At 34.3% G+C, this 25,029-nt stretch overlaps 1 protein-coding gene across 1 annotated transcript in view; it reads right to left on the reverse strand.

Annotated features, from left to right (window-relative positions):
* Positions 1–25,029, reverse strand: part of LOC146005477 (hemicentin-1-like) — a 171,630-nt gene that overhangs the window by 26,490 nt on the left and 120,111 nt on the right. Inside the window, exons 29-34 of the mRNA XM_083144722.1 lie at positions 24,211–24,349; positions 21,539–21,670; positions 18,797–18,926; positions 11,068–11,228; positions 10,051–10,173; positions 2,015–2,137 (exon numbers count right to left, since the gene is read on the reverse strand). Coding sequence (XP_083000848.1) covers positions 2,015–2,137; positions 10,051–10,173; positions 11,068–11,228; positions 18,797–18,926; positions 21,539–21,670; positions 24,211–24,349 — 808 coding nt within the window. The remainder of the gene's footprint in view (positions 1–2,014; positions 2,138–10,050; positions 10,174–11,067; positions 11,229–18,796; positions 18,927–21,538; positions 21,671–24,210; positions 24,350–25,029) is intronic.

The raw sequence follows: 25,029 nt of genomic DNA on the forward strand, positions 1-25,029 counted from the left end.
TCCTAGGGTCGATACCTCTGGCAAGAACAGTTGTGTCATCTGCATAGGTGACAATTTTTGTGTTTGGGTATTCTGGTACGTTGTTTATGTACAAAATAAAGAGCAGGGGCCCCAGGATTGATCCTTGGGGTACCCCCATTAACACTTTCCTACTTTGTGATTTAAAGTTAGTGACTATACCATGCATGTTGTAGCTTATTTGAGTAATTTGCATTCTGTCCTGTAGATAAGATTGTATAAGTTCATAAGCTATCCCTCTTATTCCTATATTGCTTAGTTTGACCATAAGCAGGTCATGTTTTACCCTATCAAATGCCTTGGAAAGATCTAGATATATAGTGTTTGCAGCTTCGTGTTTCTCTAATGTTTCGGTTACATATTCGATTAACTGTGCTAGAGCTGTGTTTATTGATTTCCCTTTCTGGAATCCATGCTGGTTTCTGTTTATTATGTTATATTTGCTACAAAACTTTATAATATAATTTGATAAAATTTTTTCCAATATCTTTGAAAAAGCAGATGTTAGGGAGATAGGTCTGTAGTTCTCAATGTCTGTTGCAGCTCCTTTTTTGAATATGGGTATCACTGTGCTGTGTTTTAGAACTTTGGGGAATATACCAACTTTTATTGAATTGTTGACTGCATACAGCAAGGGTTCTATAATAGATTCTGAACAGGATTTAATAAGTTCAGCTGACCATTCATCAGGTCCGTGAGATTTTTTATTTTTTAAATCTTGTATGACCTTTTTTAGTTCATTAGCACTTAATTCTGGGATATATATACTGTTTGGCCGATATTTCTCGATTGGGATCTCAAGCGTTTTGTCATTATTTTCATTCTCTCTGTTTGTGTTGGTTAAGTTTATAAAATATTCGTTGAATAAGTTACATATGATATTCGGGTCAATTACTTCAGTGTCATCCTTGATGACTTTTATGTTTGCTTTATCATTGTTTGGGTTTGATACACGGTGATTGTTTACAATTTTCCAAATGGCTTTTTGTTTATTAACAGACTTTTTATTTGTTTACTGAAAATATTTGATTTTTGATTCTTTATGGCTTTCTTGAATAGTTTTTTTACATTTTTGTACTTTTCCTGGTGCTTAGTGTCTTTTGTAATTCTAAATTTTTCATATTCTATTTTCATATTACTTTTCAAAAGTATAATTTCTTCTGTTAGTGGCACTTTCTTCTTATTAGGGTATATTCTTTTTGTTGTTTTGGGACAAGCTACATTTAAATAATATGTTAAGTGACTTATTAGCAATTCCCAGATATCATTTGTGTCAGTTAGTTGGTAAAGGTCTATCCAATTTTCCTGATGTAAGATGTATTTAAGATAATCTATATTTTGCTCACATGTATCTCTACATTCTATTGTGTAACTTTTTGAGTAATCTAACCTTTTCCCTTGTATTGTAATTTTTTGAGACGTGTGGTATGCTTGTGTAACAAGTATATTAAGAAATCCTCTTAAAATTAGCATCTTAGCTATGGCTCAACTTATAATATGTTTCTTTGCATAAAATTAAAGCAGCTCCATGTTGCTTGTGAGCAAGTATACTGTGGAACTCCAAATTTACATTTTCCTGCATTATATATTCAATCTTCATAGTCCTAATAAAGCAATATGGTCTAAAATTTTCCCAGATTTTACATTTACCATCATCATCACCTGATAAACATAAAATCCACTGCATTAATTACATGTAAAGCAATGACTGTGACCCCACCCATGGTTGACGTTGCACCTGCAGAAAACCAAGAACAACTAGCTAAATCAATGTTCTTTTAGCCCAAATATGTTTATTTTTTTGTATTGTATTTAGGTGCATACTATATGTGACTACCCCTTCCCCTCTGACAGTCACTGATGCAAAGATGTAAAAAAATATATACACAGACTGATACGGGAAAAGGGGATAGTAGGTGTGATCTAGATTCATTCTTATGTATATCCAAAACATTTCTTGCATCTGTGTTAAAATGTACAAAGATTTCAAACTTGCCTGAACATGTGTGCTTATCCTCCAACAGTTTCTGTCCTGGTGGGCAGATACACTCGTAGCTCCCCTTCAGATTTCTGCATTGATAAGAACAAACTGGGGGATCTTGCTTGCATTCATTAATATCTATTAGGATAAAAAATATTATATTAGCACAGTAAGGCATAAACTAAGAAATGGGCTATTTCATATGTAATCACATACAATAGTTTAGTAATTAAAAAGCTGATAGAATTAAATTATGGTGTTTGTCTATATTAGTGAGGTAAGCATGACGTGAATCTGTGTGTCAGATGCTTTAGCAACACAAACAACAGAGAGATAATGTAATTGCATTTCTTTAATTTCTTTGGACCTAACCTAAGCTAACGGTAACCCACTTTTACTCATTCAAGTGATACTTGGAAACTGTAACAAACTGTTGAAACTATTTGTAAATATTAATGCTACTATATAAGTATTCTAACTATATACAGGGTGTTTCAAAAAGAATCATCCAATTATAAAAAAGGCTATATTTAGAAAACCAGTGAACATAGAAACCAGCTCAATCTTTAGTCCGCATCAAGAAGGCAACCCAGCAACAGGAAGCATTCTGCATGCTCTGCTTCAAGAAATGCAAGTTTGTTACAACTGTGCAACGTCGAATACTGTGAACAGTAGGTGGTAGCACCATATTTACGACGAAAATCACACTGCACAGCTACTGGGTTGCCTTCTTGATGCGGACTAAAGAGTGAGCTGCACCAGGAAGGAATCTACCTGCAACAAATCAAAACCTACTGTAAGTAAAACTTGATGTTCCAATGTGTATTTTACAACTTACTGCAAGATTCTATGTTCATTGATTTCCTAAATATAGTATTTTTAAATTGGATGATTCTTTTTTAAATACCCTGTATATTTCAATCTAACATGTTTTGCATTAAAAATGTTTGTATATTCACATATGAAGGGCCAAGGCAAAAAAAAAAAAAAAAAAACAGAAACATATAACTCATTGCCAGGACTAGGAGTTATATGTTAATATATACATAGTTTGACAAATTACCACTGAAATTTTGTCATCTTTACAAATAGTAAAGTAAGACCAGGCGCGGTTGGCCCTATAGTGCACAGGATCAGTGAACCCCCAGTAATACACGATAATCACCTCGAGAATGAACATTAAACAATGTCTTTACCTTTTCACATTATTATGCTAACATTTTTACGCAATGAGTCATGTATTTGTGTCCGTAACACGGAACTCTCTTGCTGAGAAGGAGAAACCGTGAGTCGGCTGCCCTGGTGCAGACCCTCAGTTGAACCTCCACAGAACAGCTCATGCCATTGTGAAAGCTTCGTGCAGAAGCAGAGGCTCGAGGAGGGAATAGGTCAAAATACATGGAAGAGAATATTGCCGAACCCGTATCTCCAACCAACGGTCATGCGCAGTTCTTCTCTCGCAGAAGCCACGGCACAAGGCTCCATTCTCGCTGCTTCCTCCCTTCCAGTGTTGCCCTGTGGATTCAAGTTTGAAGCGCACACATTCCATATTCAATTTTCTATTTGTATTATTTTTGCACCAAACTTCTTGGAATAAATGCAAGATTGTGGCAGAGATGGATGAGTAGAAACTAATAAAAGCTGGAATGAGATGCGACGAATTAAAATAAAAGAGATACATCACCAAAATTGCTCGTGCATGCATTCAGAGGTTTTTCCTTAAAGGTGGAAACACTTTGGGTTCGCGAAAGAGAAGAATGGCACGAAGACGTGACTCGCTGTTGCTCGTTGTCAAACTGTCAATGTCTCAAGTTTGTTAGTTTTTGAAGTGCTTGGATACTTGTTGGAAAGTATTAAATGATGCTGTGAGTGAAGCGAGGAATGGACTTTACCTAGGTTACATCATTTGTTGCAGTGTAGACGTTGCTGTCCTCATAGGTAAGAAATGACCGCTAGAAATGCACATAATTATTGTAAACAAATTTCCTTGTCCGCTGAAAGAAAGCGTGTGCTGGTCGACCAGTGCAAATTTGAACAAAGCTGTCGTGTATCAATGAAAGGGTCTCAGTTTCGATTTCTAGTATGCACATGCCATTAGTTGCCATTTCCCTTTAATAAATGTACGACCAGTTCTGATTAGTCGACATGGACGTTCGGAAGGGAATAAGGGAGGCCACCCCACCTGGAAAATGAATGTCAACCAAAAAATATATATTACACGCATATAATTTAATTTCAGTAACAGTAATCTATGGTAATTATAATAAAAGTGTTGCAGTAAGTTCAGACTGAAGGAGTCTTTTTGTCCGTCCTGGAAAAAAAAACTTTCTTGCTCCTACCTGATGACATCCATGATTTTCCAATAAAACCTCACATTTTTTATAAAGGCACAATTTATTGTAGTTTCAGCCCTAAATTTATTCGCACACCCCTACTATGAAACCTTATTCTACCAGATGAAAAAAATCTGGACAAACCTTTTAAGCCCTCCACCCATCCTTTTGTTTAGCGAAGAAAGTATATTTGCGAAAACTGAATATGTGTCACATGACTTCAGTGAACCCCCAGGTAAATAATGTAGGAGACGTGCCTGAGTAAGACAAATTTTGTCAATATTTTACTATATTTCTACCTTTAATACATACTTTTACATATTTAAGGAAAACATACTTCATTTTACATACTTCAACAGGTTTATTTCATATTTTGTTCATATTTCATCATTTTGGAATTGTTCAAAAGAAAGAAATTATCTGGCTCTGTGAGCATTTCAACTCTCGGCTCCAGCACATGTTCTTGTAGGAATTGTATAAAGGAGGCTGTCATTTTTGCCATTTAATGTGATGCATATTGTTTTCTTTGTTAAAATTGCCATTCTTTGATGGGTGACAACTTCAAATAAAAGAAAAGGCTTATTGTCTGGTCGCAGTGCAGACCCGTAGCCAGGCAGGGGCAGGGGGGCTGAACCCCCACTGGAACTGCCATCACCCCCCCCCCCCCCCGGCACTGCCGTCAGCCCCCTTGATATTAGGTAAATCTATTTTGTGTAATTTGTTTGCAGTGAAGATTGAAAATGTAGACAGCAGATATTATTTTGCTCACAACTTTGGTGAAGGATAAATTCACAGAACGTGAACAACAGCTAATACATTTGTTCGGAGAAGTCTAAGTAGCGGCAAGTATTTAGAAGATTATCTTCTCTAGACTCTATAAAGTTCTTTCACAGGAATCTGTATCTTCGCTGTCCCTGTTGCAATCTTTAAAGTCATCATGCAAATTCCCTCCACATCTGTGTCAAAGGTCAACAGCTCCCAAGTTTTTGGAACGAAGGGGAGTTTCATTGCTTCGGCCAGGAGTGGAATGTACTGTAGGCACTATGATTGAATATTGTGCATTTTTTTTCTTATGTGATATACATATCTGTTTCATCAAAAGTAGTGTAGTGTGTGCAGTAAGAGATTATATCAGTAGCAGTCAAGACTTCAAAAATCGATGTTTTAAAAGATATAGAAAAATGTAGTTTTTATTTTAGAATGTACTTTTTGGGATTAGGTGGTCGACCAGCAACAGCTGAAACTCGTCCAGCAATAAAGTCAATTCAATTTAACTTCATTTAATACTCTTAAAACTTTTGAAAATATGACCTGGTTTACAAAGCCCCCCTGATAACTCGTGAGCTCCTCCCCCTGGAGATCAGTTCTAGCTACGGGCCTGTCGCAGTGTATGTATTTGTTATTGTTGCAGAAGCTGGCATCGTTTGTAAATGTACAACAAAGGTAATCGACTATTATCCATCATGGCTATCATGTATATTTAGCAATTTTAAATATATTACTATTGTGTGTTACTAACACAATTTGTATAATATTCAATGAAGCACTTGGGTTTGAACATTTCTATATATTTTTATTCCATAACACATGTATATAAAATCAACAACAAGTAACCATGGGTCATTCAATATCAAATCAGGCAGGAGTTGACCCTCATAGGCACCGATTTTGATGATATTTGGTACACAGCTTTGCTTTGCGCCAAAACCGATACCGGTGAAAGGATTTTGCTAAAATATAATTATTACAAATTATATGTGGGTTGTTCAAAATGTCATTTTTGAGCAACATTCTCTTTTCAATTAAGTATATCTTGGGAACGAATAAAGATACAGAAGCGTTGTAAAGAGGAAAGACGGTTGCATATTATAAGATGATCAAATGTTGAAACTTATTAAAATTTGAACACTGTTCAAACATTCAAATTTCAAGTTTGAACAGCTCAAAACATCCCCCATCGATTTTTCTCATTTTTTGATATTTTTAAACCATCCTTCCTGTTCATACTAAGAAAGTTTTATAGAGATGTTTTTTGATATAAAAGAGAAATGAGATTGAAATTTGTCCTGCATCAGCAACGAACTAAGCTGCAGCATCCCTATGATGAGACTTTTCATTTGTGTCGTGCTAAAGGATCTATATACTTACTGTTCAGGGACAGATTATATTCCACTTGATAATTGGCTTCATTTTGTGCTGTTATTGCTAATTTATACGTTACTGTTTCCATATTTTTAGCTGAGTTTTTAGCGAAGTTGAAAAAAAAAAAAGCTGGAGGTTGTCCATATGGGGAAAGCTTGCAGATTTTGTGGCAAGATAAATCATTTTTCTAATGTTTGTAGATACAAGAACGAAATAAAGGATGTAGATAAAAGATCACCTGGGAAGAAGGCAGATTTCATGCATCAAAAACAACCTAACTACACCTTAACGGCTGTGCAATATTTAAATAAGACTATCAAATGTAAGATCTTCTACACCCTCTGAGGAGGAAGATGCGATAAGCAAAACCCGAGGCAAAACATTTGATTACTGTGGAGGTCAGCACAATATATTTAGTATAACTGTAATAAATACTGTACAGCATAAAAGTGAAGAAAGTAGCAAGGATGTTGAGGAGTTACTATGCAATGAGATTCTACCCTTACATATTCAGCTATATATCTGCAATGAACCAGTTAAATTCATAGTGGATACAGGAAGTTATGCTAACATTCTACCTATAAATAGTGTATGCAAAAGCAGCGACATTTTACGATTGAATCCCATCCTCGTCACCACTTATCATGTATATTTAGGGAGCGAATTTACAATATAGAGAAAGTCTCCAATTTTGTTAATTTTCGGTTTACTAACTAATTTTGACCTCCTAATCACGAATCTGTTGTTAAAAATCGGCGGCGAAGTCGGAAATTTGAAAAAAAAAAATGTTTTTTCAATTTTTATAAAGGTTTATATCCGTAGTTTTACGAACGAAATTTTATAAGTTTTACAAACGAAATGTTATAACTATGCTTGCCTAACCTAACTTAACCTAACCGAACCTTCCGTGAATGGTTTTTGGGCGAATAATCACTTTGAATACGGAATTCGTAGTTTTGTAGCACGTAAATGACGAACAATGTTTCACAAAAATCAGCGGTGGAGTATTAGCGTATTTTTACAAACGAAATATTATAACTATGCTTGCCTAACATAACTAAAGGTAACCTAACATTACCTGAAATGGTTATCCGTGAATGATTTGTGGACCAATGATCACTTTCAATAAGAAATTTATAGTTTTGTAGCACGTAACTGACCAACAACATTTCATCAATACAGGAGACGCCATACTTTCCTGAAATCAACGTTAAAGCACTGTTGCCAAACTTACCTGTAGTTGTCCGTATATGCTAAATTGAACGAAAGGAGTGCTAATGGAACCTAACCTAACAGGCCTAACCTAACCTAGTAGGCATACCTCGTCCCCGTGATGGTTCGTGGGGCTATGTCACGTTAATAATTTTCTCTCCCGCCTAAATTATCACTTTCAACGACCAATGCTCTGAACAGTGTGGCAACGCTGTAGACTGCGCAAGGAATTTCGAACGTCATTTGTCCTGACATGGAAGATGGTGCCCGTGTTTCTTTATGGATAATTATCGCGGTAATTAACAATGTTATTTTACAACTTCTACAAATAAATATACAATTTTAACACGCGACCCCCGTCTCGTAACTCGAGATGCGTCTCTAGGAGTGCATAAGAAGTAAGTATAAGAAGTATGAAGTGAATTAGAGACTTTCTTTATATTGTACATTCTAGCCATATTTAGCATTTTTAAATATATTACTATTGTGTGTTACTAACACGATTTGTATAATATTCAATGAAGCACTTGGGTTCGAACATTTCTATATATTTTACTCCATAACTCATGTATATAAAATCAACAACAACAATATATATATATCATTTGAAATTTATGGCTGTTTCAGCCCATGGCTTCATAACGTAACTTCCACTAATATATGGGTCATTCCACGTCAATCATCCAGGCCATGTCACCCACCATCCCCGATTTTGATGAAATTCGGTGTACTTATAGAATTTTTAATTCTGATTACAAAAATGACAATTTTTTTAGATTGGTCAAGGGGTTCAGAAGTTACGCGCTTTTTAAAATCTTCGTGTACGCCACTTGCGGCTCTACTTTGAATGACATGCATTAGGTTATAAATGATAGTATCTTCCCTCAGGTTTGCCGTAGAAACTTCAAGTGTCTTTTCTTTTGTTCAAAATAGTGTAAACTTTCATTTTAATAAGGTTTCAGATTATTGTATTAATAACCATGTATTTTTATGTATAGTTTCATGTATTTTTTAGAAGAAAAAATGACTAACTTCAAGAGCAAATTTCGTGCAATGCCCCCTCTTCAATTTCCCCCCCAATTTTATATGTAGGTAGCTCAAAGTGTGTACTAATGCCTGATGGAAAAATTGGGATGGGCAGTTCAGAGACAGGGTGAAAAAAAATCATTTGTTAGTCCATATTTTGCCAATTTTTAGTCCATACGTATGTGTGTGTATATATAAAGCCCCTTGTTATTACATATTAATCCCAGTCCTGCTCATTACCGACTTGCTTTTTTTTCACATTTCATACCTGCCAGCCATGCTTCTATTCATCTTGAATCGAAAGAACACCAGTACCTCACTTAAAATAGAAAATTAACTTACCAGGTTTTTTCCCCACGACCCTTCATATAAGTTATCAGAACATCAAACTAGCTGTCATTTAACCTCAGTAGCCACTTTCCCCAAAACATCAGCACAAAATTATTGAGAATTGTGAATTTTGTATAATTTGCAAGATATTTAGACACTGCAAATGAAAGTGTCTTGCTGCATTTTGTGAACCCTATAATACATCTAGACTTCAGATATTGGTATTAGCTAATCCCTACATTTATCCAGTGCTGATTCTGATTAATTGTACTTATTGGAACCAATACTTGAACAATATAAACATTTAAAGTTCAGAATTTTAATGGTATTCTATTGCAACTTTACCATATCCATCTACCTGTTTTGCTTAATATACACACCAGTGTCACTATTGGTATTTGCTGGTATTACCACAAATTCTGCTACTGCTTACAAAGCACATTGTTATTCATAATTGGGAAAAGAGACACGCAGTAGTATATAAATATGGAGAAACTAGTACTCACTTTATCTGCGAAACTGTTTTTTCTTCTTCGTTCTATTAATTTCAGTGGCCGCTGCCACCATCCTCGTTATCCTCATTGTTATACAGCGTGTCCACAAAGTCCTGCTACCATCACAATGAAACATAGCTCCTAAACTATATGAGATAGAGACATGTGGTTTTTTGCAACGTGTTCTACAGCTCTCAAAGTTTTAATAAGTAGTGGTATTTTATTATTATTATTATTATTATTATTATTATTTTAATTTTTATTGTTTTTTTTTGTTGATGCTGCTATGCTGCAGTGTGTATGGATGGAGATCAAATATCGTCTCGACATCCTAAGGGCAACTAACGGGGTGCATGTGGAAGTGTTGTAATTGTAAATAAACTTTGAGAGCTGTAGAACACATTGCAAAAAACTGCATGTATTTATCTCATATAGTTTAGGAGTTAAGTTTCATTGTAATGGTAGCAGGACTTTTTGGACATGCTGTATTATAGACATTATCCAGAAAGCTTACCTAAACAACGTTGTCCTGGTCCACGTGAGTGAAATCCATTGCGACAGTAGCACTCGTAGCTTCCAATTAAATTGTCACACAGCTGAGTGTAGTGGCATTTTCTCTCCTTGCATTCATCAATATCTAGTAAAAAAGAAAATAAATATTAATTGTAAAACATCATATTCTAAAACATTTAGCTGGATTGACAAATATCTTAAAACTTATTTGGATAATCATCTCCACTTTTCTTATTCCATGTTCCAATTTGAAGGTTTCGCACAAATTATAGTGTCAAACTTGTCTCTTACATGTGTCCCTCAGTAGATCAAGAGAACAACTTTTTGTGAATAATTGCTTAAGTACTTTCACATAGCATAAATTTTTATCACTATTTCGGATGTACAAGGAGTTACACTAAAACATTAGATTAGTATGTGCACGTCAAAAATTATGTAAACAATGTGTTGTATCGTTGGCTGGCATATTTCATGGAATTCCTCTTCAAGAAAAATTTTGGTATAATGTAAAGTTGGTCATTCATATAGTGGTTGTGATACATCAAAAAATACTTTTTTTCCCTCCAATAATATTAGTGCTCTCACCTTTCCTTTTAGACACATACTATGTCATGCTTTTAGACACATACTATGTCAAACAAGGGTGTGTGAATTATACTTTTAGTCAAAAAAATAATAACAGTAGCAGAATTTTTGCACTAAGTTTCAGATTATTTATAAAAATATCAGATCGGTAAAACCTGATATTGTTTTACTGGTAAAAAAAAAGGTAAAGTTCTCCCCTGTGTATAGCACCATGCCATGAAGGCATATAGGGGGTGTGGGGGTAACTTGTTTTACTGATATGTTTATATTGGCCAATACTGATGTAGTTTTCATAGTAAAAAAATAACTGTTTCAAGTCTGTTTTGTGCACAAAATGGGTCAGAACAGTATCTGTCCCAGCAGGAATCAAACCTGGAACCCCATAGATTACATGGTGATAGTATTAACCAGGATGCCACTCATTCATACCTACCTCTACAGTGAAAATGTTCTTCGTCTATAATGAAACCTTCTGGGCAGTCATTATTTTCAAACTTTTTCCCAATTGAGGTTGCAATCATGTAATTGAGTTCCTGTGTTCTTAGATCATAATCTGTGTCTATATTTTTTGTTGATAGCTGCTCAACCAAGTAACTGAAAGTATAATATTTTAGAGTTACCTTTATGTTACTTTCACTGCAAGATATTACATAATAGAAAGTATGAAGTACAGTAACTCCCAAGTTACGTAAGTAATGCGTTCCGTAAAGGATTTTACATAAGTCGAATTTGTAAATTGCTTAAGTGGAACTTCGTAAGAAACTGCAATATTTAATATTATTATATGTATGTGTATATATATATATATGTATATTATTTACACAGTATTATTTTATAAATGAAACATCATACAGCAGTATTTACTCAGATATAAACAATAAAAGTATGAAAAATATATAAAAGAATATAAATACAAACTGAAATCACGCTTTTCAAATAAAAAAATGTCTTGCAACAGCTACGTACAGTTATTACGTAACTGCGAATTTACGTAAGTCAATAATTCATAAATTAAATAGCTCTGTGTTGATTGGAAGGAGTTAAGGCCATTGTTTCCATGTAAAATTGTAGATAATCACAATTAATGTTGTTACTAATTCTTTTGTTTTGTTTGCTCAAAATAGTTCACATAAAAAAAACAAGCTCAAGGAGAGGATGAGCTTCCTTTTTTGGAAAGGGGAATGCATCATAGGCTTTAGGAGGATGGGCACCCCTGGTTTGATGTAAGGTGCCTGTAGGTTAACACTTACAAACAGTACTTTTTATATTAAAGAGAACATAATTAATAAAAATGAACTCACTCACTGTTCCACAGGTTTTTAAATGACTGTAATTAATTTTGAACTAACAATAAGTCAGAAACAAATTGAACAATTAGTAAAATTAATTTGTATTGATAATGCTCTTCTACATAGCCACCACGTTAACTTCTTTTAGAATACATAGACCATGCCTGGATTCTTCAGACTTATGCATTTAGTGAGTATGTGGGCATAGGTGTTTTTTCAATGTCCCTTCATAGGGTTACCAGATCACTGTAAGGGAAATGTAGGACATGCTGTCCCAAAATGTAGGACACTAAGTCAAAATGTAGGACACAAAACATTCTCAAGAAATAATACATAGAACACGTTAGAAAGTAGTTGAATAATGACACTTTTCAGTTTCAAAAAAATGAATTCTTAATGAATTTTTAAATGTAAAATTTCAAAACTTGCAAACTAATCAATGCACCTCTTACTACATGATTTAAGTGGTACTTCTCAGAGAAGACAATTTTTATCAAAATTTCAGGTTTAGTCAAACTATATTTATGTTAGAGTGGACAGTCATCAAACTCTCTGAAATTATAGGGATCAGTATACCAAACACTTTACAGACTTAATGAAAAAATAATTTCTCTCGTGAGTCTGTTGTGCTGATGGTAATGAAAGTACTCTCTCAACATTTGAATTATGACCTGTAATGGCAAACAAATATTCAGCAATGACCAAAATTTTAAATGGTTCCAGAAATTTCATCTTGTGTAGTTTTTAGTTCAATAACAGGGTGTCTATCAAAATAACACATCCAGAATTCTTGACTTTTTCTGGACTTTTCTAGACTTTCTTTCAGTTTTTCTTAACATTTAATTATTCGACCCCTACTTAGGTAAAGTTGGAAATTAGTAGATATGCTTTCTTGTATTAATGCATCCTGAACTGTGTTTGGCAGACAAGCGAGGCTTTGGCATCTGGACTCACAGCCAGTATAATCTTATGTTGGGCTTGTGTCGGTTGTCCTTAATGTTTGTGACTGTCCCTTCACCCATATTATCTTACCACCATTCATCCTCATCTTCGCGATTAGCCAAAGAGACAGAAAAAAGTGAAGTAAAATAAACTAAATCAACCAATCAGTCATTATGATAACAAAAATTCTTGACCACAAGAATAATTTATTGCCATTTAATTGACTTCTTGTTGATTTCTTTACTTTTTCTTGACTTCCACGTCTTTCTTGACTGGCAGACACCCTGAATAACTTTGCTCTATATACCCCTGCTTTACAATCAAATTATATTGAATATGAATAAGAATGGGCAACACTTTGTTCCATCAGTATAAACAATAAGGCAAGAAATTCTGCTCAGGCATTGAACAGTGACGTTATCAGAAAGGGGTCCCAAAACTTTGTTCATTAATTGCTTCCATTTTCCCGTTTGTTTAATAGCAGGACAAACTTCTTTTTTTCTTTTTGTGCAATGACTGAATCAAAATAAATTTTACTATTGAGTTTGGAAGTGCAGTCCATAGACTTGTAACTTGCATGATTTTTTTCTGTTATGTATTTTCCTAATTAATATTATGTGATGCTCAAAATGTAGGACATTTATAATATTTTTCAAATTCCTCCCGGACACCGGACATAAGGCTAAAATGTAGGACATGTCCGGGAAAATCCGGACATCTGGTAACCCTATCCCTTCATCAATTTAAGCTAGTCACCATCCATCCATCATTGGCATGACTAGGCAAAAGTGACTCAAAATAACAAAAATACACTTCGAAACAAATTATATTAATTAAAATATTCCTTATATACTGGGGGGTCATTCCATATCAAATCATCCAGAATTTTGTCAAAATGTCACCCACCATCCCCGATTTTGATGAAATTCGGTATACTTATAGAATGTTTCATGCTGATTACAAAAATGACATTTTTTTTAGATTGGTCAAGGGGTTCAGAAGTTACGTGCTTTTTAAAATCTCCGTGTACGCCACTTGCGGCTCCACTTTGAATGACACGCATTAGGATATAAACGATGGTATCTTCCCTCAGGTTTGCCATAGAAACTTCAAGTTTCTTTTCTTTTGTTCAAAATAGTGTAAACTTTCATTTAAATAAGGTTTCAGATGATTGTATTAATAACCATGTATTTTTATGTATAGTTTCATGCATTCTTTTAGAAGAAAAAATGACTAACTTCAAGAGCGAATTTCGTGCAATGCCCCCCTTTCAATTTCCCCCCAATTTTATATGTAGGTAGCTCAAAGTGTGTACTAATACGTGATGAAAAAATTGGGATGGGCAGTTCAGAGACAGGGTGATAAAAAAATCATTTGCATCAAATGACATTAAAAGTTAATCCTATTAAAAATGCTTATGTATTTAGCACAAAGCCTGAAGTACAATATGTTTTAAGGTATAATATTCAAAATTTCTGTTCACTATGTGTGAAGATAAGCATAGGCGTAACCTGGCGGGGGAAAGGAAGCATTTGTCCCTTCCAAAATTCATAAATTAATTAAAATTTGCAAATAATAATTGCAGCGGAACCCCGTTTACAAGTTCCTTGATTTTACATTGCCCTGCATTTTGTATACAATCTTGGTGGTTCCAACATAGCAAATTGCTAAGAAATTTTCCTCCATTTTACATTTTCTCGCATACTAAGTTTTTTCAGCTTGGTCGCCTGAATAACATAAAATCGAGGTTCCACTGGATCTAAGTCAGTTTCAACTGTCTTCAATTTTTTAAGAAATATAATCGTCATTATTAGCATCCCCAAGTTTAGCAAATTATCTTCGAGAACATTGTTTTTGTGCATTTTATCTCCATATGGAAGTTCTTTTTTTGGCTACTCTTCACGGGGATACGTAATATGAAGTTAGAATTAATAATACACATTTGTGCTGATTGAAGTTTTTCCATGGAGATTTTGCCATATACCACAGAAACTCTTGTGACGGGCTGGTTGGAACAGTTAAACAAGTACCAATTAGAAATAGTATTCAAGGCATAAATTTCTTATTAATGATGTAAGGTGAAATGACAAAACGTCCAGTACGATGTGTCAGCGATTGCAAAGTACTAAACAACAGAACCAGAAAAATTAAGTATACACTATTTTGAACTTAGGCTAAAGGTTCGGTAAGTTACTTTTTACAAGTAACAGAGTTACAGTTACTCATTTAAAAAACTAACTCAGTTACAGTTACTAGTACTTTGAAAGTAATTATAAAAGAAGAAGAGATGAGTTACTTTACAATTACTGTGAAAGTAACTTACAGTTAATGTTCATTTATTTGTGTAAAAATTACACAAAATCAATGATCATGAAAACTTGAGTATTTTATTTATGTTTCTAGTACATAATATGCCTTCATATAATTACTACTGCAAATAAATGATGAAACACAGAGTCAGCTTTCCTTGAACGATTTAAATTAAGAAATCATTAGTATGCTAACCACGGTATATTGAATATGGTGTCATTGATTCCACTTGCACCTATTTCTTCCTCCTCCATTCCAAGATCAACAAGGTCCACTCCTTTGACAATGACTTTTTCCTAGCTTGAGAACCACATTCCTAACGAACGCAGCACACCACCAAAAGTACTGAAGTTTTCACATGTAATTAAAAATGAATTGAAGTAAAGCATGGATGTTCTAAAGTTAGCATAGCTTCCTTGCCAGGCCAGCAATTCCAGTCGCTAGTTACAGTTAGAATTCCTAAATAAAAAGTAACTGTTACTTGCAACCAGTTACTTTGAAACACTAGTTGTTTAACAGTCAATGCAAAGATAAAAAAGAACTGATGAAATAAGTTTTGTGTAACTGTGTGGTTTGATTGTTGAGAAGTTTCTTTCTGAATTCCAACTCTAAACAGTTATGTAGTAGCTTGTGTGTGTGACTAAAACTTGTTTGTAAGATTGCTTCAAAAGTCGATGGGGAAAAAAGGAAATGCAGCAATTAAATTCTTGCATCCACTTGGTCCATCAACTTCCTACTACTGGCCACAAAATATTCTGTGTCCAGTGGACATTAACAACACAAATGGAAGGACATATGTACTTAGTAATAAGTCAAATACTTTAGTCTGTTCGAAATGTTCAAAATATTCTTCTAAAATGTGATGGGCACAATTGATACTACATGAAACTTTGGCAATGCATAGAGTACAATAGTGTAATTATTATTAGTACTATCTTCATGGTCGTAACTTGGGAACTATCTTTGGGTTGAAAGAATCGCAAAGTTTTCCATACCATAAAAATAGTGTCCAAGATTATTTGCTAAATGCACTTGAAAAACCACAATTATTACTCTTTATTTGTTTGTTCCTCAAGTGCCAGAAGGTTCACAATATATATTTAACTGGTAAATTTTAATTAATCTATAAATTTGGAAAGGGTAAAATGCTTCCTTTCCCCCTCCAGGTTACGCCTATGCTTATCTTCACACATAGTGTACAGAAATTTTGAATATTATACCTTAAAACATATTGTACTTCAGGCTTTGTGCTAAATACATAGGCATTTTTAATAGGATTAACTTTTAATGTCATTTGATGCAAATGATTTTTTTATAACCCTGTCTCTGAACTGCCCATCCCAATTTTTTCATCAGGTATTAGTACACACTTTGAGCTACCTACATATAAAATTGGGGGGGAAATTGAAGGGGGGGCATTGCACGAAATTCGCTCTTGAAGTTAGTCATTTTTTCTTCTAAAAAATGCATGAAACTATACATAAAAATACATGGTTATTAATACAATCATCTGAAACCTTATTTAAATGAAAGTTTACACTATTTTGAACAAAAGAAAAGAAACTTGAAGTTTCTACGGCAAACCTGAGGGAAGATACCATCGTTTATATCCTAATGCGTGTCATTCAAAGTGGAGCCGCAAGTGGCGTACACGGAGATTTTAAAAAGCACGGAACTTCTGAACCCCTTGACCAATCTAAAAAAAAATGTCATTTTTGTAATCAGCATGAAAAATTCTATAAGTATACCGAATTTCATCAAAATCGGGGATGGTGGGTGACATAGCCTGGATGAATTGACGTGGAATGACCCTGGGTGATTTTTTTAACCTGAATCATTTGAATATCTTGGAAAAAAATCATCCTACAAAAAAATGTTCTAAATAAAAAGTCGATAGTTTGGAGGGGGAAGTTTAGTGGTGCAACAAAAGAATACCCCCTCCCCCTCTTGTAGGTGGGGCAGGGGCAACTTTGAAATTTCAAATAGAAACCCCTATTTTTTATTACAGATTCGGATTTTACGGAAAAAAATACATAAGTTTTGTCTGAAACACTTTTTTCGATTTGTGATAGATGGCGCTATAATCGACAAATTTTCATTTTGATTTTTTTAACCTGAATCATTTGAATATCATGAAAAAAAAATCATCCTACAAAAAAATTGTTCCAAATAAAAAGTTGATAGTTTGGAGGGGGAAGTTTAGTGGTGCAACAAAAGAACACCCCCTCCCCTTTTGTAGGTGGGGTGGGGACAACTTTGAAATTTCAAATAGAAACCCCTATTTTTTATTACAGATTCGGATTTTATGGGAAAAAATGCTAAGTTTTGTATGAAATTTTTTTTTTGATTCGTGATAGATGGCGCTATAATCGACAAATTTTCATTTCTTGAATGTTTACACTTTAAAACCAATGTATTTCATTTCACAATTCATTTAAATTTAAAAAATAAAACATTTTTGTTCCAGGACTTGAAATTGTTGTAAAACAAATAAATTTATTTTGAAAATACAAAATTACTCGACAATTCTTAGCTCTAGATATCTCGATGGCTAGTAAACTACATTCACTTTTCAATTATATTAAGTGTTCAAAATGGTGACCTTCAACTTCAATACATTTATTGATCCGCGCTTCGAATGAATGTACACAACTTATGTATTTTTTTCAGTAAAATCTGAATCTGTAATAAAAAATAGGGGTATCTATTGATATGATATGAAATTTCAAAGTTGCCCCCCACCCCACCTACAAGAGGGGGAGGGCATGTTCTTTTGTTGCACCACTAAACTTCCCCCTCCAAACTATCAACTTTTTATTTAGAACATTTTTTTGTAAGATGATTTTTTTTTCAAGATATTCAAATGATTCAGGTTAAAAAAATCAAAATGAAAATTTGTCGATTATAGCGCCATCTATCACAAATCGAAAAAAATGTTTCAGACAAAACTTATGTATTTTTTCCGTAAAATCCGAATCTGTAATAAAAAATAGGGGTTTCTGTTTGAAATTTCAAAGTTGCCCCCCGCTCCACCTACAAGAGGGGGAGGGGGTGTTCTTTTGTTGCACCACTAAACTTCCCCCTCCAAACTATCAACTTGTTATTTGGAACATTTTTTTGTAGGATGATTTTTTTTCAAGATATTCAAATGATTCAGGTTAAAAAAATCACCCAGTATAATGTAACAATAGGTATTGTTAGTGATATTCTACTTATTAGTAAAAAAAAAGTGTAACATTGAAATTAGTAAAGAGTCTTTCTCAAATAGAAGTAGTGGTTGCGTCCTCGCCTTGTAATGAAGGGGTCCCGGGTTCGATACCCGGTGGAGGTATATAGTGGTTCGGATCCCACTTTAAACTGTAGGTCGAGTCCAGATTAGCCTTACTGTGCATAAAGTGGACTTCAAATACCAAATCAATCCAATCAAATAGAAGTAAGACTGTTACAACTGTTTACAAACAGGAAAATATATTAGACAGAAATAATCAATCTAAGATATTCCCTTGGCTGACACTTGTTATTCACTTGACATAACAATGGAATCAAAAATAAATAGTTTTTAGGAAAAAAGAACTAAGTTTCATGATGTGAGTTGCAAAAATACAATAAAATAAAACTTACGACATTTTCCCTTGTTCAGTATCATAAAACACAGAATTATTCCATGAGTAAGGAAGCTCTTCACCATTAACAGTAAGGGTGTTAGATGACGATGAATATAAAGAGTTAGGACTTGTCTGAACGTAATCCTCTGAAAGAAAATGCATCAATACAAACACATAAAATAGATTATGATAATTTATCTAGTGCATTAGAAACTTAATTTCAGTAACCGCAGAAAATTATAAATGTATATTATTGAAGTTCAAGCTCTGCATTAGTGTGTAAAAGTGAAATAATACTAAGTCTGAAGTATACCACTAGGTATTAGATATTTTTAAAAAAATGTACTTTAACATTGAATTTCTTTGGATTTGCGATGCTGCATAGGTAACACAAATTTAGCCACTCGTACAGTTGTACCACGATCAGAAAGAGTGTGAACAATCAAATGGTTACTTCTCTCAGTCACTGCAGACGAAAATCTACCCTTCCTTGCTTTGTTGCCAAAAAATTCTCAATACTGTTAAATAATATATGTCTACCTTCACTGTGTATGGTTTTTCCATTCATGAGGATGCAAACACTTGTCACTGAATAAAGGGGTTGAAGAATTCTGCAATTTGGCTACTCAGGGGCAGGATTACATGTCAAGCAGCTGGTTGCATCACCCATGCCCCTTTGCTTCCTTAGGATTGAAAATTCGACAACAGCAAAGAGTTTTTCTGGTGAAACACTAATGATATTTCTAATACAAGTATTTTGTAAAAATTAAGAGTCATGGACATCCACAGGATTTTTTCAGGGAGGGACAAGGAAGGTAATTTTTTTTTCCAGGGAGGGCAAACAAGGCACATTTCCCCCCAAAATAGTGTTGTTCTCTAAAAAAAAACATTGCTTAAATTTGAATTTATGGTGTTCATGCAATAATTAACATATATTATTAAGGCTAAAATTAAATTACATGTGTGAAATACATAATTTTTGGTTGACTCATTATCCAGGGAAGTGGGGGGCACGGCCCCACCTTCCAGATGTCCATGAAAAGAGTTCTGTAGATCAGTCACTGGTGATGTACTGAATGAACCATGTTACGTACCCGATAGGACCAAATAATATAAAAATTTTGCCAAAGAGGTATAGAGATGGCAGCACCAGGCATACAAGATTAAGAATTAACATATGTCAATAACTTTATAAATAAGAACAAAGTAGATTGGAAAGATGAAAAACAATAGAATCTACTATAAGAAGATAAAGAATAAATATAAAAGAAATAAATTAATGTATATATGTGATAAATCAAACCAGTGATCATATGTAAATTGATCAGAAAACTAAAGAAGTCAAAGCACTGATACAAATTTGTGTCTTCAAACAGATATTGCATCTGTCTGATTTATTTCCCATTCCCATAGCGGACATTTTGTTTACATCAGTGGTGGCTCATTCCAGTCGACGCCCCACAGCACTTTTGGTTGCACGTTTCAACTGTAGCACCTACTTGGATGCACGTGTCAGTTGTTTGGCACCAAGAATACACTGTTGTACCCAGTTAGTGTTGGCACGTTCCAATCGCAGCCGCAAGGGAGGATATTAGTATAATTGCCAAAGTTTATAGGAAAAAGGATAAAGGAATTCATTAAATTGTCAAAAACATAAATAAATGGAAATCCAGAGGGAAGTTCACAAAGAAGACAAGAAGGAAGTGCAGATCCAGAACATCCATTAAGAAGGAAGTCCAGATCCAGAACATCCATTAAGAAGGAAGTCCAGATCCAGAACATCCATTAAGAAGGAAGTCCAGATCCAGAACATCCATTAAGAAGGAAGTCCAGATCCAGAACGTCCATTAAGAAGGTAGTCCAGATCCAGATCGTCCATTAAGAAGGAAGTCCAGATCTAGGTCATCTACTAAGAAGGAAGTCCAGATCCAGATCGTCCACTAAGAAGGAACACTCTATCCAGATCATCCATTAAGAAGGAAGTCCATATAGAAGAATATTCAAATCAAGAAAAGAAATAATAAAAAGCATATTGAGATGAAAATTGACTGTGAATGAAAATTACAGAAGAATGTAGCTTATCATGTAAATATTCTGATTTATCATGTAAATGTTCGAATAATATATACGTTTAAACGTCTCCATTGGAAGGCATCCTGTCTGGTTTCGTTGTCTACAAAGAACCCTACCCTGTAGGTATTCTAGCTGAGGTTTAAGATTAAGATTTATGTACCTTTGCACAAATGGAGGTAGCAACCATACAGGTTTTTCATGGAGGAACATTTGAAGTTTTATATTTGATTGGTAGAATTTCAAAAAAGCCAAACCCAATACCGATACTCTTTCTGATTCCAACCAATACTGAACCCGATGCTTGAAAAAAAAATTAACAACTGAATTTTGCTTTAGAGTATTTAAAAATTACATCAGAATGTTTTTTCATATAATATTGGTGCAAAATCAATGGAAACCTCAAATTTTGCAAAACTTCCAGGATAATTAGACTCCTTGAAAGTGCCATGTGGAATTTTTGTGGGCCTGACAAATGGTTCAAATGCCAGAAAAGTATCAGCTGGCATCGGTAAATAAAATCCAACCGATACTTTCTTATATTGATACATCAGCATCAACTCTAATAATTTATGTATCTTGCAAAGGTAGCAAAATAGATCATGATAATTTAAATGTACATGAGCAGAACTTTCACAATACATTTACATTAATTTACTGTAATAAATTTAACATTTTAAAGTCGTACCTGTAAATGGTTTAACTACAATTTCTGCTTCTTTCTGAAAAATGGGAACCTGCCCATTTACTTCAATATCTACACGAAGAGTACCATTTGGATCTACTCCTTGCGCTACATGAGTTAGAACTACCTCTTCACCTAAAAAGATTTGCATTAAATTAAAAATATTTTAAACATTACCAGTAAACAGTAGGAAATTACTATGAATGGAATATTTATCACACTATAGCTAGTAAATCAGTGATACTAATACAGTGGAACCTTGATTTTACGTTTTTCAGGGGACCAATAACTTAAAATACAAGAAAATGTAAAATCGAGGAAAATGTAAAATCGAGGAAAATTCATTAACATTTTACTACGTTGGGACCATCAATTGAATGTATAATGCGGGAAAATGTGAAATCCAGGAATGTAAAATCAGGGTTCCACTGTATTTCGCTTGGTTACTTATTCAGTCAAGGCATTGGTTAAACACTTGTTGACCACAAAGTTTTAGCCAACTTTTAATACCTGCTGAGAACATGCTTTTGATTTTCATGACCCAGAACAAAGAATTACCCATGTGTAAATCAGTTCTTACATATTTAACATTCACTTGATGGGTCATTCTACACCATTTCAACTAATTATGGATTAAGTTGGAATTGTAGCTTTCCTGGCGACATGATTCTAATGAGTGTTCTTGGGTTACCAGCGAGGTTAAATTGGAGTTAGCTTCGAACGTTTCGATCACATACATTGCTCTCATCTTCAGGGAATATAAAAATGGAGACCAGTGTAAGGTTATATATATATATGACTATGATGTGGCGGAGCTTCGGTGTTGTCTTACTATGGGCTCTCTCTCTCTGGATCCTGATGTTCTCATTGACTGGTGTCTTGTTTTTACTGAGGAGTGGATTCCAGGCGTTACTGATCTGGAGTTCCACGTTCCTGTTGAGATAGGTGCTTTTCCATGAAATGGCTTATTGGATTCCTTTACCCGTCGGTCCCAGTATCCGGCACATTTGGCTATTATTTTTGTGCAAGCAAATAAAATCCTGTGTCCCTCGGTGATGCTGTGTTCTGCAAGTCCTGACTTATCTGGTTACAATAATCAGATATTGCACTGATGTTTCATACAGGATGCACCATTGAGCAACGATGGACTGAACATCAGCGCAATATCCGATTATTCCAACCAGATAAGTCAGGACTTGCAGAACACAGCATCACCGAGGGACACAGGATTTTATTTGCTGACACAAAAATAATAGCCAAATGTGCCGGATACTGGGACCGACGGGTAAAGGAATCCAATAAGCCATTTCACGGAAAAGCGCCTATCTCAACAGGAACGTGGGACTCCAGTTCAGTAACGCCTGGAATCCACTCCTCCATAAAAACAACACACCAGCCAATGAGAACATCAGGATCCAGAGCGAGCGAATAGGAAGACAGTGCCCAAGCTCTGCCACATCATAGTCATATATATAACCTTACACTGGTCTACATTTTTATAATCTCTGAAGATGAGAGCAATATATGCGCTCGAAACATTGGAAGCTAACTCCAATTTAACCTGGCTGGTAACCTGAGAACATCTGTTCGAAAGAATTAAGTTGTTACTTCATCATTTTTAAAATATTAATAATTTATACACTTATTTCTATATCCTCTAAGTGTTAAAAAACTATGTTGGAATTTTTTTCCCCAGGTTTGTGTCTGGATCTGGTGGCAATTTTTAAGTGGCCACATATGGTGATTTTATCATTTTCAGACATTTATAAATATCACTGTAACTTCTGTTCTATAATTCTAAATTTTATGATTGAAAAAACATTTTCTTGATAAATAAATGCTCATTCTTTTTGTTCATCTTAACGTTTGCTCTCAAATTAGTGCAATGAATCTGATGGATATTTTTTCATAATTCCTCACTTTTGGGACACAAAGTAACCGTGAAGGGGACGAAACACTTCAACCATATTTCTTACATGTGCTGTGCAGTGCCAGGTAAGTCTGAAAATTATTTCACATGTGAGGTACCTGCTCCCCTTTTTTTCTGTAAGCTCTAAAAAATTGTGAGAAATTCAATAGTTTGGCACACTGTAGCACAAATGGGGGACAGGAAAATTGAGTATTGAACCATGATGATTGCTCTTAAGAAGCACCAAATTTTGATTTTTATAAAATTCAATTTTTGAGAGCTTGTAGAAAAAAAAGAGGGAAGGGCCCAGTTACCTCATATGTGTAATCATTTTCAGACTTACCTGACACTGTACAGTACATGTAAGAAATATGGTTGATGTGTCTTATCACCTTCATGGTATTTTGTGCCCCAAAGACGAGAAATTATGAAAAAAAATATTCATCAGATTCATTGTAGTATAGCATGGAAATTAATAATCTAAGAGTAAAAGTGGTAATGAACAAAAGGAAAGAGCAATTATTTGTGAAGAAAATGGTTTTTGAATCATTACATTTGGAATTACAGCACAGAAGTTACAGTGATCTAAACGCAAGCTTGAAAAATAATTTCAATATTGTTTCTGAACACTTGAAGGATATAAGAAGAAGCACTTAAATTATGAATATTTAAAAAATTCTTGAAGCGACAAGGGTTTGTTGAAATGATTTGGAATTATCCATATGAAAATGTTTTTATTGAAACATGAAGCTAACAGGGAACACACCTGAAGAAAATTCCACATGAGATTGTTGCCGGAAGTTTCCACGTGTGAGCGAGTATCCATTGTTCGCTTCATCTTCTTCATATGCTGTGCTCCAAGTAATTGGCGATAAGAGAAAAACCAAATAAGGAAACCACCCAGCCTTTGTCAAAAGAAAGTGGAATGAATAATGGAATCATATTTCACATCTGAGCATATACATATGTTCTATTTGAAACTATAATTACTTTTAGGGCTAAGCCGATATCTATACCAGTGCCAATGTTCTTACCAGTTTCCACCAATACTGATGCTAGAGTATTACAACAATTACGCATTCAGAATATTTATAAATAGTAATATATAAATACCCAATGCAATTGTAGCACATCAATCAGACTTTTGCTTTAAAATATTTTATGAATCATGTATGAGATAATGGGAACATTAAAATAGCTGTCATTTTATTATAATATCCACTTTTTTGTCACACAATAACGGCGCAAATTGATTTAAAATTATGCATAATTCCCAGGATAATGAACTCCACGAAGTATTGTGTGGTATTTCTGTAGACCCTAGAATACCTTTACACTGTAAAAGCATCAGACAGTATTAATCATTACATTTGAACTGATGCTCTTTCAGCATTGGAACAGAGAAGATGTTAGTCATAAAATATGCACACAAACATATAAGGGAAATCTGAAAAGAAGCTAATTTTTGTTCCTAAAAATGTCGAGTAGTAAACTTAATTTTAACAAAGATATTTATGCATTAATTTCAGTGAATTCTTTCATTAAATTTTGCAAATATAATTACCACTGTCAATGAAATATAAAC

The sequence above is a fragment of the Lepisma saccharinum genome, chromosome 23 (genome assembly GCF_977018435.1).
Source record: "Lepisma saccharinum chromosome 23, izLepSacc3.1, whole genome shotgun sequence".
Taxonomy (NCBI): Eukaryota; Metazoa; Arthropoda; class Insecta; order Zygentoma; family Lepismatidae; genus Lepisma; species Lepisma saccharinum.